Source organism: Mercenaria mercenaria, chromosome 9, assembly GCF_021730395.1.
Source record: "Mercenaria mercenaria strain notata chromosome 9, MADL_Memer_1, whole genome shotgun sequence".
In the NCBI taxonomy this organism is placed as follows: domain Eukaryota; kingdom Metazoa; phylum Mollusca; class Bivalvia; order Venerida; family Veneridae; genus Mercenaria; species Mercenaria mercenaria.
The window spans coordinates 14,629,573-14,647,566 of record NC_069369.1 but is presented as its reverse complement, the minus strand read 5'-3'; the positions used below and the strand labels follow the sequence as shown (position 1 = coordinate 14,647,566).

The 17,994-nt window shown below is 36.2% G+C and overlaps 1 protein-coding gene across 1 annotated transcript; it reads right to left on the bottom strand.

Moving 5' to 3' along the window:
• Window positions 1-10,551: 10,551 nt before the first annotated feature.
• LOC128559212 (para-nitrobenzyl esterase-like) lies at window positions 10,552-14,013 on the bottom strand. Its single transcript, XM_053550420.1, has 4 exons — window positions 12,959-14,013; window positions 12,182-12,503; window positions 11,379-11,450; window positions 10,552-11,147 (listed from the first exon to the last, which is right to left on the bottom strand). Exons 1-4 carry the CDS (start codon window positions 13,592-13,594, stop codon window positions 10,552-10,554), a joined length of 1,626 nt encoding a protein of 541 aa, XP_053406395.1. The 5' UTR covers window positions 13,595-14,013.
• Window positions 14,014-17,994: the final 3,981 nt, after the last annotated feature.

The following is a 17,994-nucleotide window of genomic DNA, read 5'->3' as shown; positions in this document are numbered from 1 at the left end:
TATCCGAAGAATGCATACATGTCATTTGTAAGAAATGGGTAGATCGATCCACTGCCATCACCAAATGGCTTCGACGGTCTATTGGTGTTAACATAACGATAGACAGGTGAGGTAAAGATCTTGGCTGCCATTGGAGCCAAAAGATTATTCCCACAGTTAACTCGTATGTCACTGACCATACTAGCCCACTGATATCTGGCGGACAGTTTTGCTGGATACATTTTCAAAGCCATGTCGGCAATGTAGGTACTGAACGTGTCCATCTGCTGATGGACGAATCTTTCATAGTTACTTTTGCTCTAAGTTCCCATATCACTTGGTGGGTTAGCACCGTCCATTTCTTGTCCGGCATTACCTGCTCAAATGAATAGAATTCAACGTTGGATCAATAAGATTAGAAGAACACATATAAAAAGTAATGATCGAGGTGAGAATTTTAAGTCTATTGTAAATCCACATTTCTCTAATATTTCAACAATATTCTGTAACATTTCACTGACAGTTAGCAATAAGTGTTAAAACTAACTATTACTTTAAACCGTGTTGAATAGATATGTACGTACTGACCAACCAAGAATGGAATATCCATTTTAAATCCACTGGCAAATGTTTCAAATGGTGGTTCTGGTACAACATATCCTATAAAATCAATAATATGTTATTCTACAGTATTGCATTATTGATATTGCTAGTCCAGAAAACTTTTTTGAAAGTTGATAGCTATTTAATTTCATGTATACTTAGTATTTATCTGTATTAACTTTAGGTCTCTTTTAGGAACCGTCGGCTGCATGCATTTTAACTGCATTTTGCCGAAATGTATTTACATGTGTTCTGAAAATATATTCCTAATATGCACTCAGCAAAAAGTGAAAGTTAATTGCAAAATTCTACATGTGACGGGTAGTAAGTCATCCTCAATACCTATATATTCGTATTATATGCATTACTTTTCACTGGAAATATTAGCAGCAGCTGCAATGAAACATTACAGATAAGTTTCTTCGGTTTTGTACAGAAAATCATTCATTCACCATACAATACTAAACGGTACATAAACTGGTAAACTGAAACTTAGAATTTCAAATTTCACTATTTACATTTTTCTATATGCTAAACGATAGCTCTTACAACTAGAAATAGTAAGTAAAGTCTCAACAGAAAACAAAATCTCTAATGTAATAAACCTACAGAAAAAAATGAGTTCTCAGAAAATTATTTAAGCAATCTATGAGAGATTTAGTAAAGCGGTACAAATACAGCAAACATTAAAACTCTTTCGATCTTACAGTAAACAAGCGGAGGAGTACGATCCTCAGATTGCAGTAAATATCACTTTTCTTATCAAATTCTAGGGTAAACAATTTATTTGTTCGCGTTTACTGTTTGACAAACCGGCACAGCAAATTTTATACACTTAAAACTTGCGGACAACTTGTGAAATAACTTACCGTCCACAATCGCCATAATACCGTCGAACCTGGTAAGTTTCTTAGGTATGTCATGCTGATCATACATGTCCCAGTTTGGAAAATCATCTCATGGTACGGCCTCAGTCGCTTCCTGTGACGTCAACGTAAAGAGACAATCCACTGTGGAACATTTAGTGTTTTTAAGATAAACAAGATTATCTTGATAGGCGTCTTTTGCTAGTTTGCCATGCGTACAAAAGGGGATTCTATTTACAATCTGATTAATCAATAAAAATGTAATTTTCCAGAATTCTTATGTTTTGCATACATTTATTAAATGCCATCTTTTTTCTCAAGGTGCACTGATGTCATGAGCTTACGTGTGTCATGTTAAAATGTTGTAAAAGCAGAGTGTTTAATTCAACAAATAATGACATTTATGCTCCAAGATGTAGATGTAAATGTAAGACCATAATTAAAAAGAAGTGTGTTTGTCCTTTACCTACCCATCATTTTGGCATTGGGTAGGCAGATAAGTAATTATACTTTTCTGTTTCAATTTAGGTTTTTCTTGGAGTGTAAATGGATGTTGTAATTGCTTTTCATTTCAAGATTTATCTAATTACACCTTAGACTGAGGAATATTCATGGTTCTACTCAAGAGCATACTCAAGCTGTATATAATGCCCGCAAATGCCCCCATGTTTCCTTAACCTTTACCCTGTCAGGATACGAGTTATATGACCCAGGGAAGTGCTACGCCTTTAGTATCTTGAACAATGAATTGGGTCCAATCGCTAAGGTGACTATGTCTTAGACTAGCTAACAAACGATGTAGAATGTTCTTTGTTAAAACGTAGAATTTGTGAGACCAAATATCTCATATATAGAATTTTCCTCTGACTACCTTGCCTTAATGATTCGTGTACCAATGATTCGTAAATGATTTCAGTTATGAGCTAGACAATTTCAGGGATCAGGTAAATCACTAAATGTTTCAAACTAACAATCTTCAATTAATAAAACTTAGCTCAATCTCCTATAGGCTAGAGACTCTATACTTGACTGGTCTTTTTGTTGAAATTCCCGTCAGACAATGTCTTTGAATCAACAACATACGAGTCCTATCGCATAGATGCTCGGCCTCTGTCCTTTTAATTGAAGTTACAACTCTTAAAGATTGCCTTGGCTGTACTTCACCAATAACGCTGAACCGTCTACAAGCTGGAAGTCTCCTACTATCTCAGTAGATTACCAAACTCTAGGTCTCTGTCTCAGCTTTCCGATGCTCAGCCAATATTTGCTATCGTCTATAGAATTCAACTACCGTTAAGGTGAAACTCCCATGCGCTGGCCCTATAGCTCGAAACCTTGTTGAAATTCTGCAACTCTTCTTTAGTCTATGAGCTTCAAACGTCTTCTTTTTAATAATTTATCAGCCCTGACAGTGTAGTTGCAATAACTTCCCTATCAAGGTACCGGGATGAATTATTAGTTGAATTCTCGATGTATCTTCTTCTATCGCTTGATACCGAATGATCTCTCTGTCATCCATCTATATATTTATTGGAGAGGTCGATCAAGACCTCTCCATAGTGTTGGCTTTCAAACAAGGAGAATTTAGACTAATCTACTAATTTTACGGCGTAAGATTTCACTTTCTAGCGCAAATTACGGTAAGCCAGTCTAAAATGGCCCAATGCGCTTGCGCACAAGTAAGTTTTGAAATCTTCTAAGACGAAAATAATTGTTCGTTTAAAATAAAGAAATATAGTGTAATACTATTGTTACAAATGTTGGAAACGGTTCAATTATTAACAAGAAATATACAGATATATATTTACTATTCTTTGTTCGCAGTATTCAAAGATATGTATATGAATTGAATCACATTAAAATGTATTTCGTTCAATTAAATGAATTTATAGTTTAACTGGCGGGTTCTTTTGCCCCGTTTGGAAAATCTGCCGGAATAAGAAGAGTTCTTCCGAGCTTCTGATAGTCGGAGATGTTAATCACGTGATCAAAACAAGCCGGCAATTCGACAAACTGAGTTATAAACTAGAACAAATAAAATGTTTAGAATTTCAAATAGCACATTAACAAAAAAAATATAAATAAATAAAAAAGAATGATATTTTTTTCACTTCCGGCAGACGTCCGTTCGATTGGGAGTATCTAAGCTTTTCTAAAGCTTCTCGGAAGCTATTTTTTTGGGCCCGTTGACAAACAAGCCTGTCAGGTGAGGTTCTCGCAAAAATGGTAAGATGCTAATTTGGCAGCTTTCACCAGGGCCAAGTTCAGTGTACAATTATTGCGGTGGTAGCTTTTGAACCTTTTTAAATGAAATTCAGTAACTAGGAATTCCTTGGGCTTACAGTCCTCGGATTGGCGGAGGTTGATCATAACCTGAAGATGACTTATGGATTTTGAGGTCATTAGGTCATGGCCACAGGGACTATGACCCCTAATAGGTCACAGTGACCTGCAACAGGGAAACTGTTTTTCGTCTATAGCACAACCTATCATATAACCAGATAACAATTAGATAACAATTGTTATCTATGTCTCTGATATAACTTTAAAAGGAACAACACTGGACCTCTCCTATGTTTCTTTTTTTTAAAGAAGCCTACTTGTACCTTATCAGACTTGAACTTTGATTGTTGCTATTTATAACACGTGTTCTGACTGGTCCAAATTTATACAAAGTATTTAACAATGAGTACTTGCTTTATCAAATAGCTGGTTCCCTTTAACTATTTATGGGTTAATTACAGTGATAACTGGATTCCAGCATCACATATTGGGCAAGTTCACATCGGAGCTCTAGAGAAATGTAGGCTGTTGTGTAAATGATACTTGCTCCCACCAGTAAAGTAGCCGACCAATCAAAATTTGGGCCCTGGAAATATCTAAAACTGTTTTTACCCGGCACATTGAGCGCTGAGATGAAAAGCAAGGAACTAGTAAACCCTACCTCGCCGTAGTGTTGCAGAGTTCAGCTCTTCAACAGGGAAGGTACGATTGGTGTACTAATTTATACCGTTCAATTGGGTTATCGAGTATAGAATCGGCCTCTACTCTACCCTAGAGCTTCCATGTGAACTTTCCCTTTATGTCGTATACAATAGTTAAAGGGAACCAGATATTTGATAAAGCAAGTTGTCCAATTAACCCAAATTGTCCATTAATGACCCAATTCCTATTACGTATAGCAATTCAACAATAATTATAACAATGACACCATGGGGTAAGTTCACATGGAAGCTCTAGGGTAGAGTAGAGACCGACTCTGTACTCGATAACCCATTTGAACGGTATAAGTTAGTACACCAATCATACCTTCCCTGTTGAAGAGCTGAACTCTGCAAACACCACGGCGTGGTAGGGTTTACTGATTCCTTGCTTTTCATCACCTCCCTCAATGTGCAGGGGAAAAAAGTTTTACATATTTCCAGGGCCCAACCTTTGATTGGTCGGTTACTTTACTGGTGGGAGTAGGTATAATTTACACAACAGCCTACCCTTCTCTAGAGTTTTCATGTAAACTTCTCCCATGAAAACGGAGTCAAGCACTACCTGTGCTTATATATTACGTTATCAATATATCAGATATTCAAATTATTCTGACACCTTGCTATATTTCTCTAATGAACTTCTTTCAATTTGTACAGTACAATTAAATGTTCAAAGATACCAAATGTACCAAAAAGAAACTGACAGAATGGCAAACAGTGCAGACCATGATCAGCCTGCACGGATTGCAGGCCTGTCTTGGTCTGCACTGGTTGCAAAGGCAGAATCACTTGCCGCCAGCAAGTTAAGGGTTAACCACAAAACCTGAAGTGGCTAATTATAGCCTTATACCTGTAGATATTACAAATATGTCTATTCAGGTATACCTGCTTTAGTTACAATCAAGCAATAATTTTGTGATATCTAACAAGAATGCCATACTGTCACAAAATACACACCCTTTAGAAGGGATACATCTGGGTCCAAAGGTTGTGGTGTTTTTATTTTAGTTCATCAAACTTTAATTGCAACAGAACAACCAGAACTAACCACTGACTGTGAAATACTATGGGTAAAACTGGAAATGGCAAAGTGTAAACCAGTTTAAATTTCCGCATTCTACCATCCAAGAGAGTTCAATATTTATTGAGCTGAACAATTAAGATTATCTTTAGAGAAACCCAAGTTTTTAAAAGGTAACATCTGGGTATTTGGTGACTTTAACTATCCTATTTTTTGTTGGGATGAAACTCACATCCCATCCATCAAACACGGCTGCCCGTACCCTCAAATATATGAAGATTTTATAAAATCTTCTTGATGATTTCAGCCTAGTCCAAATGGTATCCGAAAGCACTAGACTAGATAAACAAAAATAGAACTTACATAGAACAAGGGAGCCAGCAGTTAATTTTAGATCAGGAGTCTAAAACTGTGGAAGACATTTGGGCTATTTATAGAAAGTCATGTAAAGGGTCTGCAATGAAAACAATGAAAATTTCATCGGAAACTTTCTACAATATTTTGATCTTTCGAGTTTTTGACGCAAGTGGATATATCGCCCATTTGAAAAATAACACATTATATCCTAGGATTGCGTCAATGCAGTGGCTAGAGAACCGGAATCGGTTCCCTAGGCAGCGAACATATTCATTAAGAACCGGTTATCTAACCAAAATACCGTGCATAGGCTAGGGAACCAGACTTTTATAATACTGCCGAAATCCACTCTGTTTCTTTTCTGCATATTATTATCTTAATTAATTTTACCATGTCCTTGCATTTATCTGCGTTTACCGTCTCCAAAAGTGTACTCGCCGCATACCGTATCCGCCATATTGGAATGATCGATGTAAACTAGTACGTATGAATGCGTGAAAACTACTTTGCCGTTTTTAAACGTTATTTGTTTTAAACAATTGTACATGTATGTTTAAATTATTCAAATATAAAATAATATTAATTTGTATTTGCGTCATTACATGTTTATAGATGTACAAACTAATGTAATTGCCATTAAAACTTCATGCAGATTATCTGATCACTTTAAATACTGGTTTGTAACACAGGTGGCAGTAACGTACCTAGGATACAGTATGGGTCCATGAGCCATATGCACTTAAATTTACTACAATTATAATGTTTTCCTATGAAATAAATGACAAAAAGCCCGTTTTGAAAAAAAAAATTGCACCTGTGACAATGAGCCATGGTAAAGGTGATCAAGAACAGTTTGACATGTGCATTGCTTCCAAGTCCGTTTATTTTTTTCAGAACAATATTTCCTTATCAATGATTGGCCGTCCTTTGGCCAAAAGAATAATCTTTCAGAAAAACCGTACTTCAAAGCCCAGGTCCAAACCGTTTACGCATCACAAGCGAGCAACGGCGTACGAAACGGTACTGTTTTCTCTGTCCGAATAAATCCCACACATTTTTCGCACCGAAGTCTCCCCCCTAAAACATCAAATCAAGTACACTATACCAATTAAACATAGCGCTAAAAGCAGTCAGAATATACTAAATGTAAACTAACAAGACTAAAAATAAGGTTCAATTCTACTTAGTTACTTACCAGTTGCTACTTAACTTGAATTTCGTAAATAATCTTCGTGAGCCATCGCTGCTTGTTTATATTCGGGTACTCTTCGGATTTTATCGCTACGTTTGAAATACGTACACTGTCTCCGCCAATGAAAACGTCCTTTACAACCACCGTCTTGTTATCAGTAATCATTGCAGGCGAAGGTAATTTGCGAAAGCGAAAAAGTTAAATAGCGAATTTGTAAGTAACAAAGTAGTATTGAACCTGATTTTCGGTCTTGTTAGTTTGCGTTCAGCCTGTTCTGAACGGTAATAACGTTATTTTAAACTGGCACAGTGTGCTTAATGTGTTTTAGGGGAGAGACTTCGGTGCGAAAAATGAGTGAGATTTATTCGGACAGAGAAAACAGTACCGTTTCGTACGCCGTTGCTCGCTCGTGATGCGTAAACGGTTTGGAATTGGGCTTTGAAGTAAGTTTTTTCTGAAAGATTATTCTTTTGCCCGAAAGAGGGTCAATCATTGATAAGGAAATATTGTTTTGAAAAAAATATACGGACCTGGAAGCAATGCACATGTCAAACTGTTCTTGATCACCTTTACCATGGCTGATTGTCACAGGTGCAATTTTTTTTCAAAACGGCTTTTTGTAATTTTTTTCTAAGAAAACATTATAATTGTAGTAAATTTAAGTGCATATGGCTCATGGACCCATACTGTATCCTAGATACGTTACTGCCACCTGTGGTTTGTAATACCTCGATCGGCATTTCACGTTCAAAGATATGTGATCAATACTAGTTAACAGAAATTACTTAGTTTGTTTTAATTGTTTCTTTTATTGTATTGAACCTTTTAAGTTTCAATTTCAAGTTTATTTCAGCTTGCTGAAATGCCGACGATTTCCGCATTCATTCGTACATGTACTAGTTTATTTTATCATTCCAATATAGCAGACAGTATGCGGCGAGTATACTTTTGGAGACACAGTAAACACAGATAAATGAAAGGGCATAGCTTGCTGAAATGGTAAAAAATAATTAAGATAATAACATGCATGATACTTTCCAAAGGAAACAACTTGAATTTCGACAGCTTTATGCATAGAAATAAAATTCCGGTTCCCTAGCCTATGTACGGTAATTTGGCTAATAAACCGGTTCCGGACGAATAAGTTCGCTGTCTATGGAACCGATTCCGGTTCTCTAGCCACTGCCTTGCGTCAAATTTGTTGGACATACTATCGGACAGCTAGAAAAAAACCCCAGAGGATATGCTAGGCATTGGTAACGGGAACGCAGGCTAGGCGTCCAGTTACCAGACGGCTACACACTTCCTTACCTTATATAGAACATGAACATTGATACAGCAAATTTATTTCCTGCTACCATGACTACTTTATACCTTAGTCCAATTAATTTGACGCAATCCTAGGAAATATTGAGATAAATTTTCATATGGGCAATATCCCCTCTCGCAGCTTGATTGCCAGTCACAATATAAAACAGTCTGAACGTCGAATTATTTTTACTAATACCAGGTATTACAAGACGTTCACGAGTCTACTTTATGCCATGTTACCATATATTAGTGCCCTTAAGCGTTTAATTACACGCTACTTCTGTGAAAAATGGACGTACAAGTGTTTTTAAGTACTGATCACTTGCCTTGGTAATATCTCTTCGCATTTCTGCATTATTATTCTATATACATGTATTAAGCATTCGTGATACATTTGCGGTGTATTGTGCATAATTATATTCAAGATCAAATAGTCAAGCTTATGACCATCATGGTTCCCTTGGTCACAATGTTACCAGCTTCGGGGAATGATTAGGCCATAATTTGTGTACTTCGTTTTATATTTTCATCTATGATAGCCATCTAATGAATAGGTGTACTACTTTTTGTATTTCTGTTAAGTTTATTATCTAGCTCAAAAATGTGATCACTGATAATAAAACTAACATTACTCATTGGCCTACGACGCCGCAAACTAATCTCCACATATCTATACATAACTAGTCTGATTCGCCTCCACATAGTAAACATAATGTATAGTAAATCTAAATATACCAAGCCAGATCAAATTCAAATATACTCCGCTTCCAACAATTTCTGTATACCCAGCCTGGTCTGTATCCTTATAGTAAATCTAGGTATACCCAATCCTATCCAAAAACATCAGTCTTTACACTTGAAATTAAGTTTTACAAACATGTGTTTACTTTGTTTTGATATGATAATTGTATATTTACGCAAATGCTGTACAGTTGTTACATTTTCATATAATCAGATATTGACGTTTCCTTTAATATTCCATATGATATTAAGTTTAAATACACCTCGAATTAAAATGCAACATCATTTTGACTTTAATCTACGCCCATAATGTTATATTTTAATCCGTGTGACCTCTGCGACTTTGGCTTCTAATCAGATATGTTTCGCTGACAAAAACATTGTGCGATATACGGATCGTGGTAGACCGATAATTCTATCCAGGTGCTCATGCGCTCTTCTAATAATTACTAGATAAAATATCATGTGACAAAATGTAAACGGAAATTACAATTACTTCACCGAAAAATTCAATGAATAATATTTTTTAAATCACGTTTAAATTGTGCGTATTTAATGGTAAAGAGATTCTGACAGTTTCGATATGTTAATGTTCTAAAAAGTGTAATAAAAGTCTGATCATGTTAGGAAGTCGAGACACTATAGTAAGAGCGTGTGTAGTTTTCCAGTCAAAGGAAATGCTGACATGTTGCCATATGGCTCGCTTAGAACTTCGATTGAATATCAGACTTTCTTATTGGGGCAAAAAAAAAACACAATTAATTCTAATATACTAACGCTTTTGTACATAAACGAGCATTACTTTATTAACTGATTATACCTGGGTGATGTATCAAAACTAATTTGTTTAATATGTAGCGAATGTATGTATAATGTAAACCCAACTACTATACTGCAAAACCGAAATATGTGGCAACACAATTGCGTTGTTAATTAAACTGCCCCGTATGAAATTAAGTGAAAACTGCCATATTCTTCAGCCTTACATGTTAACAAACAATATTCATCTGATCTTTTACTGTAATAAGGTCCATAACATAACCAGAGGCAGTCACCCATAACTTAACCATAGGCAGTCACCCATAACATGACCATAGTTTTATTAGGTATAGTCATCCATAACATGATCATAGATAGTCACCCATAACATGATCATAGGGAATCACCCATAACATGATCACAAGTAGTCACCCATAACATGATCATTGGTAATCATTCGGTGATTTCTATTTGTCTTTTACATCTTGAGCAGTACAAAATGCAACTATTTTCTTATAAGAGCCTGAATGAACTTTCTTTGCACCATTTACTTCCAACGTTTCGATGATGTAACGGATATGTAATAATTAATGAATAATAAGCTTTAAAATCTAATTGAATCCAGTATTTATATTTTAATTAATTAATTACATGTACTCTGTTCAATTACAAATATGTTGCCATAAGGATGTCTCAATGAAACATAAAAATCAAACATATTACATAAAAAGATTCTATCTATTGGCGCCAGGAATAGGGAAAGAAGCCATTAGCAAACAAGAACTCGCACTCTGCTGCATGGTACTCCGGGATGGTTGTTACCGTATCCGAGATGATACCAGTCGATCCAGGGAACGGTCTCCAGGCTGTTGTGTTTGGGTGACCATGACGCACAAAGGAAATCACTTCATTTTTCATGTTCTGTTCAAATTTCTTGTCCGATTCGCTGAGTGGAGATAAATAGCTGGACAAGTATCCGAAGAATGCATACATATCATGTGTATGGAATGGGTAGATCGATCCACCGCCATCACCAAATGGTTTCGACGGTCTGTTGGTGTCCACATAACGATAGACAGGTGAGTTAAAGGTCTTGGCAGCCATCAAAGCCACAAGATTGCTCCCACAGTTAACTCGTATGTCACTGACCATACTAGCCCATTGATATCTTGCGGATATGTTTGCTGTAACAGGATACATTTTCAAAGCCATGTCGGCGATGTACGTGCTAAATGTGTCCAGCTGTTGATGGACGAATCGTTCGTAGTCTGGTTTGTTCCAAGTTCCCATATCACTTGGTGGGGTAGCTCCGTCCATTTCTTGCCCGGTACTACCTGTTCAAATATATACAACTCTAATAAATGAAAATGCAATGCCGAATTAATACAACAAGAGATACTATGGTGGTATATTTCTGCCACGAGATAGTTATCACGATAATATTGTAAACTTTCCAGGACATTTGTGATTTTTTCTAGAAATATTTTTCTAACTTACTAAGATTGGTACTTTTTTAATCACAACTAAAAATAAGAAGCTTGTGGAATGAATGAATATGTACTGACCAACCAAGAATGGAATATCCATTTTAAATCCGCTGGCGAAAGCTTCAAATGGCGGTTCCGGTACAACATAACCTTTAAAGTCAGGAATAACAGTTATTTATTCAAACATGACATTATTGATATTGCTAGTTAATTTCGAAGCCTACTATCACTTATACAAATTTAATGTTATAACCAAATACGTTAACTATTTATCTGTATCAACTTCAAGAACACTATTACAGCGTTTTAACTTAAACTGAGCTGTGGCATCTTTTGCCAAAAAGTAATACTCAGTATGTATTTCCTAAAAGTACACAATCAGCAAAAACTAAAATTTCATTGCAAAATAACAAATATTTTATATGACAAAGTAGTAGTAAGTCGTCAACAAAAAGTTGGAAAATATGTATTACGTTTCAATTAGAAATATCACCAGCTGTACTGTTCTAACTAAAGCATCACAAGCAAGCACATATAGTGGATCGATATCCCCGCCGAATAAGCAGTTTTGTAAAAGAGAGTGGCCTATATTTTGAAAGATTGTTAATTTCAACATATATACAAATTATGTACAAAAAGACCGTTCAACAGTTTGTTGGTTCCTATTTTTTGTCCACAAAGCTCTGCACTATAGTGATCTATATTTGTATTAAGCTTCAAAAAGATCAAGAAGAATGATTTTGAATAACTTTAGAACGATAATGTAGAACATGCATTAGCTGAAAGTTTATAAGTGAAATATTTGAAACTTTTTTAAGTCTGGTATGTAGAAATAAACCCGGCGTAACAAAGACTTGCAGACAACTTGCGAAATACCTTACCGTCCACAATAGCCATACTCCCGTCGAACCTGGTAAGTTTCTTAGGTATGTCATACTGATCGTACATGTCCCAGTTTGGAAACTCATCCCATGGTACGGCCTCTGTCGCTTCTTGTGACGTCAACGCAAGGAGACAATCTACTGTGGAACATTTAGTGTTGTTTAGATAAACAAGATTATCTTGATAGGCGTCCTTTGCTAGTTTGTCATAACGTGGAGACCCACTTGCCATCCAGCCTTTGTGGAACAAACCCATTGATAGCGGAGAAGCCATTAAAGCAAGAACATGTGTTGCGCCGGCGCTATGGCCATAAAGTGTGACCTGAGAAGGAAACGAATTCCATTAATTGTTTGCTTTTTTTGCTTTTCCCTTATTGTTGGACAATTTCAAATATGGCACAAGTGTCATGTAGTATCTAACAGAATGGTTAAGTATGTAAGGTTAAAAGAATGACATACACGTCCAAATTATATATATATATATATATATATATATATATATATATATATATATATATATATATATATATATATATATATATATATATATATATATAAACTTTGTATAAATACAACACGAATTGTTGGCGAATTGAGCTGTGATTCAATGCCATATTTCCGTCATATTTTATCTGAAATGGTCAGAAGGTAGAGTAATACGTTGTACTGTAAAATCAGCTCAAATTATGCTTTCGATGAAAAATGTGCTACATGATAACGAAATTGCAAAGATAATTATGAATCCTCTTACGTCAGACCAGACATGTATTTTCATACCTGTGACGGGTCACCCCCGAAGTTCTGTATGTTGTCTCTGACCCATTCGAGAACAACCAATGTGTCCATGAATGCATAGTTACCAGATGTGTTTGTGGGTGAAACATCTGCTAATATTTGTAATGCCATAAACCCGAAAGTATGAAGTCTGTAATTGTGATTAACGTAAACAACATTTGTTTCCCCAGACATCTTTTCGTCTGCAAAATAGGTGTCGTCATTTCCGGATCCTGCAGAGTATGCACCTCCATGAACCCAGACCATCACTGGTAACTTAGCAGTTTTGTCCAGGGTTGGTGTAAACACATTCATGTAAAGGCAGTCTTCACTTCCATAGAAAGTTGTATCGGTTTCGTATTGGTAGCAAAAGTTTGCATACTTTTTAGCAGATAAAGTTCCGTTCCAGCATGTTCCATCGGCCATGTTTAATTTCTTCGGCGGTTGCCATCTTAGTTTGCCAACTGGTGGTAAAGCATAGGGGATACCACGGAAACCATGTGCACCATTTTGCGATAAGCCTTCAATCGGACCACAGGTTGTGTTAACAACAGGTCCTCCCCTGTGATCTAGTATAAAACTTTCTCCAAGTTCGAAAACCAGTAGAATGGGAAATACCAAGCTTGTCAACAAAAGCATATTTCTGCAATTTCAAAACATTCCAGAGATTTGACTCCCAAAGCTTCTTGAAATCAAAAGCAATATCAGCACATGATAATTATATTTGTCATTACTTTCGATCTGTTAAACTTCTTGATTTAACATTATGCAAATAGACGTTGAATTTACATTAAGGTGCACGTTGCTTGTACTAATCTACTTGTTCACCTGTTAAATAAACTTCACTGTGACAATGTTGTGTAAATATTACGTGGAAATTCAAACAAATGTATTAACAAACAAAAATAATAGAAAAGGAAAAAGAAAAAGGAAAATGAAACAACCTTACATTTACCTCACTTCTCGCGTTCTAATTTGAATGATAAGCATCAGCCGTTGTTGAGCTTAAAATGCTCAAGGACGATTTAAAAAGTGCAAACTGCAAAAAGTGACCTACCTTACCCTACATTACAGCAAGATAAGAAGTAGTCTAAGCTAAACATTTTCCACTGTGTTTTATTCAAGTCAAGGATGTTAGAGTTCAGACTGTAAATTAATAAGTTGCGACAGCCGTTCTGAAATGGAAGATACAAATGCTAGGTAGTTACACCGTCATCGTAAAACAAAACAAGAGCTGTCCATAAGACAGCCAATGCTCGACTATTCGAATTGTTGTCCCAGAAGCAGAAATATTATCCTAAATGTTAAAATATCTATAGAGTTCCAATCCATTATCTGCACTTGATTCTAGTTTTAGAGATAGTAACTTGCATGCAAAACTTTAACCAGAAGTTTTTAACTTCAAAAGGGGACGTAATTTTGCAAAATACATGTCAGAGTTATGGGACTTGATGCTATTATTATTATTATTATTTACCAGATTTTTATAGCGCTCTTTTCATCTATAAAATAAACGTTCAAAAGCGCTGTACAAACTACATATCACAGAATGATATGGACAAACAATACAATACAAAAAAATATATCAACAATAAAAGGTATTTAGCCTAAATCAGGTTTTACTCTACATTTTAATTGTCCTAGATATTTTAAAGAACAGTTAACAATAGGAAATAATTTCCATTGCAAAGCCTGTTTTCCAGTGCAAAGTGAGTTTCAATAGATCTTGAAGAAAAAGTGTGTTTTCAATGATCGTTTGAAAGCATCCAAGCTTTAAGCGTCTCTAATGGTAGCCGGAAGAGCATTCCATAACTTCGGTGCAGCTGATGAAAAACTACGATCACCGTACCTCACAGTTTTGCTTTTTGGAACAACTAGTTGTTTTGAGTTGTTCTTGGATCTCAAATTTCTTGCTGGCTGATAGAGTTCCAGCAAGTCTTTCTACTTTCCAGATTTTATTTAATATAGATCGGTGATTGATCATGCAATGCTTTGTATATGTGAACTAGAATCTTAAAGTCCACTATTTGAGTAACTGGTATCCAATGCAGTTCTTTTAATACCGGCGTAATGTGATCATAACGCGATATTCTCGTTATAATTCGAGCTGCAGTGTTCTGAAGACTTTGAAGTCTATTCAGCAAGACCTTCGGAACACCATACAAGAGCGCATTGCAATAATCAAGGCGTTAAGTGACGAATGAATTTACTGGGGTTTTGTAGCATCTGTATTTAGATATTTCCTGATGTGGCCTATTTGACGTAGCTGTCCGTACCCTGATCTACAAACTGAGTTTATATGTTTTTCCATGCTCATTTTGGCGTCTAGAAAAGCACCAAGATTCCTTACACATTTAGATGGTTTAATGTTCTCTTCTCCAATTTTTACAGTAACCGATTCAATATGTTTTTCGTTTCTTTGAGAGGTAAATACAATGACTTCAGTTTTATCGGCATTGATTTTCAACATGTTGCTGTTCATCCAAGATACGATTTCTACGAGGCAGTTTTCAACACAGCGTTTGAGAGACCGGTTTTTATGACCTAGTTTCATAAACCCGAAGTAACGTGTAAAGTTTCAATTCATTATTTGCATTAGTTTTTGCAATAGTAACTTGCATGCAAAATTTTAACCAGGGGAAGTCCAAAAGGGGGCCTAATATGGCCAAAATAAATGTAACAGTTATGGGATTTGAGGCAGCTACCACGTAATTTTCAGTATAATCCCGAAGACACATGTGAAGTTCCAAATCAATATCTACATTAGTTTTTGAGATAGTAACTTGTATAGAAACCTTTAACCAGGATTTTCTTAGTCTAAAAAAGGGCAGAATTTGCCAAAAATACATGTCAGAGTTTTGGGTCTTGATCCTGTGAGGTTTGTTATTGACCTAGAAAAATAAAAAATAAGTTTAAACCGTATATGCCTTTAAACAATAGCTATATGTACTTGCACGCAAAACTTTAAGTAGGTTTTTCTTAGTCCAAAAGGGGGCATAATTTGACCAAAGTGCATGTCATGGGACTTGATGCTATCACCTAGTTTTATAAACCCGAAAATACATTGAAGTTTCAATTTAATATCTGCATTAGTTTTGAAGATAGTAACTTGAATGCACAACTTTAATCAGGTTTTAAAAACAATCTAAAAGGGGGCATAATTTGCCCAAAATACATGTCAGAATCATGGGACTCGACCCAGTGAGGTTGGTAATTGACATAGAAAAAGAAAAAAAAATAAGTTTCAAAGACATGCCTTTATATGATAGCTATATATTCTTGCATGCAAGGTGTGACGCCGACGCCGACGTCAGGGTGAGTAGAATAGCTCGGACTATTCTTTATGAAAAGGGACAGATGTCGATCTATTATTATTCTGAACTGATAATATGTGTATCCAGAAACTGATGTTAAAATGTGTTTAAAAAGACACAAAAAGGTATCATCATTCCATATTCATATATTTATGCCAAACTATAAAAATGGCTGGATACTATTAGGATTAAAACGAAAATCGCGTCTGATAGTGTTTAACTCATATCTTAACGTCGTTGTAAGCCCATTACTTTAGCAGGGGACCATACGCGGCTTGTCATGGAATTGCACTATGTGTATCATTGAAGGTCCATGCACAATGCTGTATGCACACATATGCCGATACATGTCACTACATTAACTCGGTGTATTTTAGCTAAAAATTTAAAATGATTTTAACAACCTTTCCATCTTCAAACAGTGAATCTAATCTTGTATGATCCAATATTGACTGATCTGCGCTAACAGCTTGAACCCAAACTACTCGTGTGTGTGTGTGTGTGTGTGTGTGTGTGTGTGTGTGTGTGTGTGTGTGTGTGTGTTCGGGTTTAACGTCTTTTTCAACAATTTTTCAGTCATATAAACGACGGTGTCTACTTGTAGCAGTGAGCACAATGCCCAACTTTATAGTGCTGCCTCACTAGAATATCACGCCGTAGATACGTGGCATGATACCCCACCCAGTCACATTATACTGACACCGGGCTGACCAGTCCTAGCACTATCCTCTTAATGCTGAGCGCCAAGCGAGGAAGCTACTAGTACCATTTTTCACGTCTTTGGTATGACGCGGCCGGGGATCGAACCCACGACCTCCCGCACTCGAAGCGGACGCTCTACCACTAGTCTACCGAGGCGGTACTACTATGTTCTATTTGTTCTATTATGATTGTATATAAATATATATACGTTGCTATAAAAGTAAAGTCGCGTGTTTTTTACAATAGTGTCACCCATAGTGAAAGGGCCAGCCATATTGGCTTATGAGACAACTACATACGTTGAACAGCATTACCGAAGTTCCTGATTCCAATTTTTATGCCAGGCACAAGGCAGGAAGGCAATCAGTAACCATTGTTTTATTAGCTGGCGGTGTAATATTAAATATTGACCCCGTTGAAAATTGACCCCATTGATCAAAATTTAGTGTTGAAATGTTGGCGGGATCGATTCTCAACGTTGAATTAAAGGACCTTTTGATCACAATTTAATGTTAAAATGTTGGCGGGATCAAATCTCAACGTTGAAAAAGGACCTTTTGATCAAAATTTAATGTTACAGCGGCTTAACAGCAGGTCTCTCTTCAGTAATAAGATCCGAATGACAATACTCGAACCTTCGGCCTCCAGATTGCGGGGCTAATGCCTTACCCATTAGGCGAACGCAGCTCGGCCGCAGATATATATAATCGTTATTCTTTCATATATCAGTATTTCAGAATACGACATTTGAACGCCTAGGTGATTAAGAGTGAGTTTTGGGCACCGGTAACAAGTTTAAACTCCTCAGTGTTGATTTTGTCACTGACCGTTCCAAGACCGGCGTGAAGTTAGCAGTAGAGCAGTAACAGCAGTAACAGCAGTATTACTGCTGTTAATGCTGTTACTGCTCTACTGCTAACTTAACGCCGGCTACGTACCAATTAAGCAAAACGGCACCATAACCTTCATTAGTTATCAAAATGTAGTATCATTTTGCCACAGTATGACGAATGATTATTTGGA

Coding starts and splice junctions, on each gene's coding strand:
- LOC128559212 (XM_053550420.1), bottom strand. CDS start 13,594: ATGCTTTTGTTGACAAGCTTGGTATTTCCCATTCTACTGGTTTTCGAA. Junction 12,504..12,958: donor TCGGGGGTGACCCGTCACAG/GTATGAAAATAC, acceptor TTTCCTTCTCAG/GTCACACTTTATGGCCATAG. Junction 11,148..11,378: donor GGATATTCCATTCTTGGTTG/GTCAGTACATAT, acceptor ATATTTGAACAG/GTAGTACCGGGCAAGAAATG.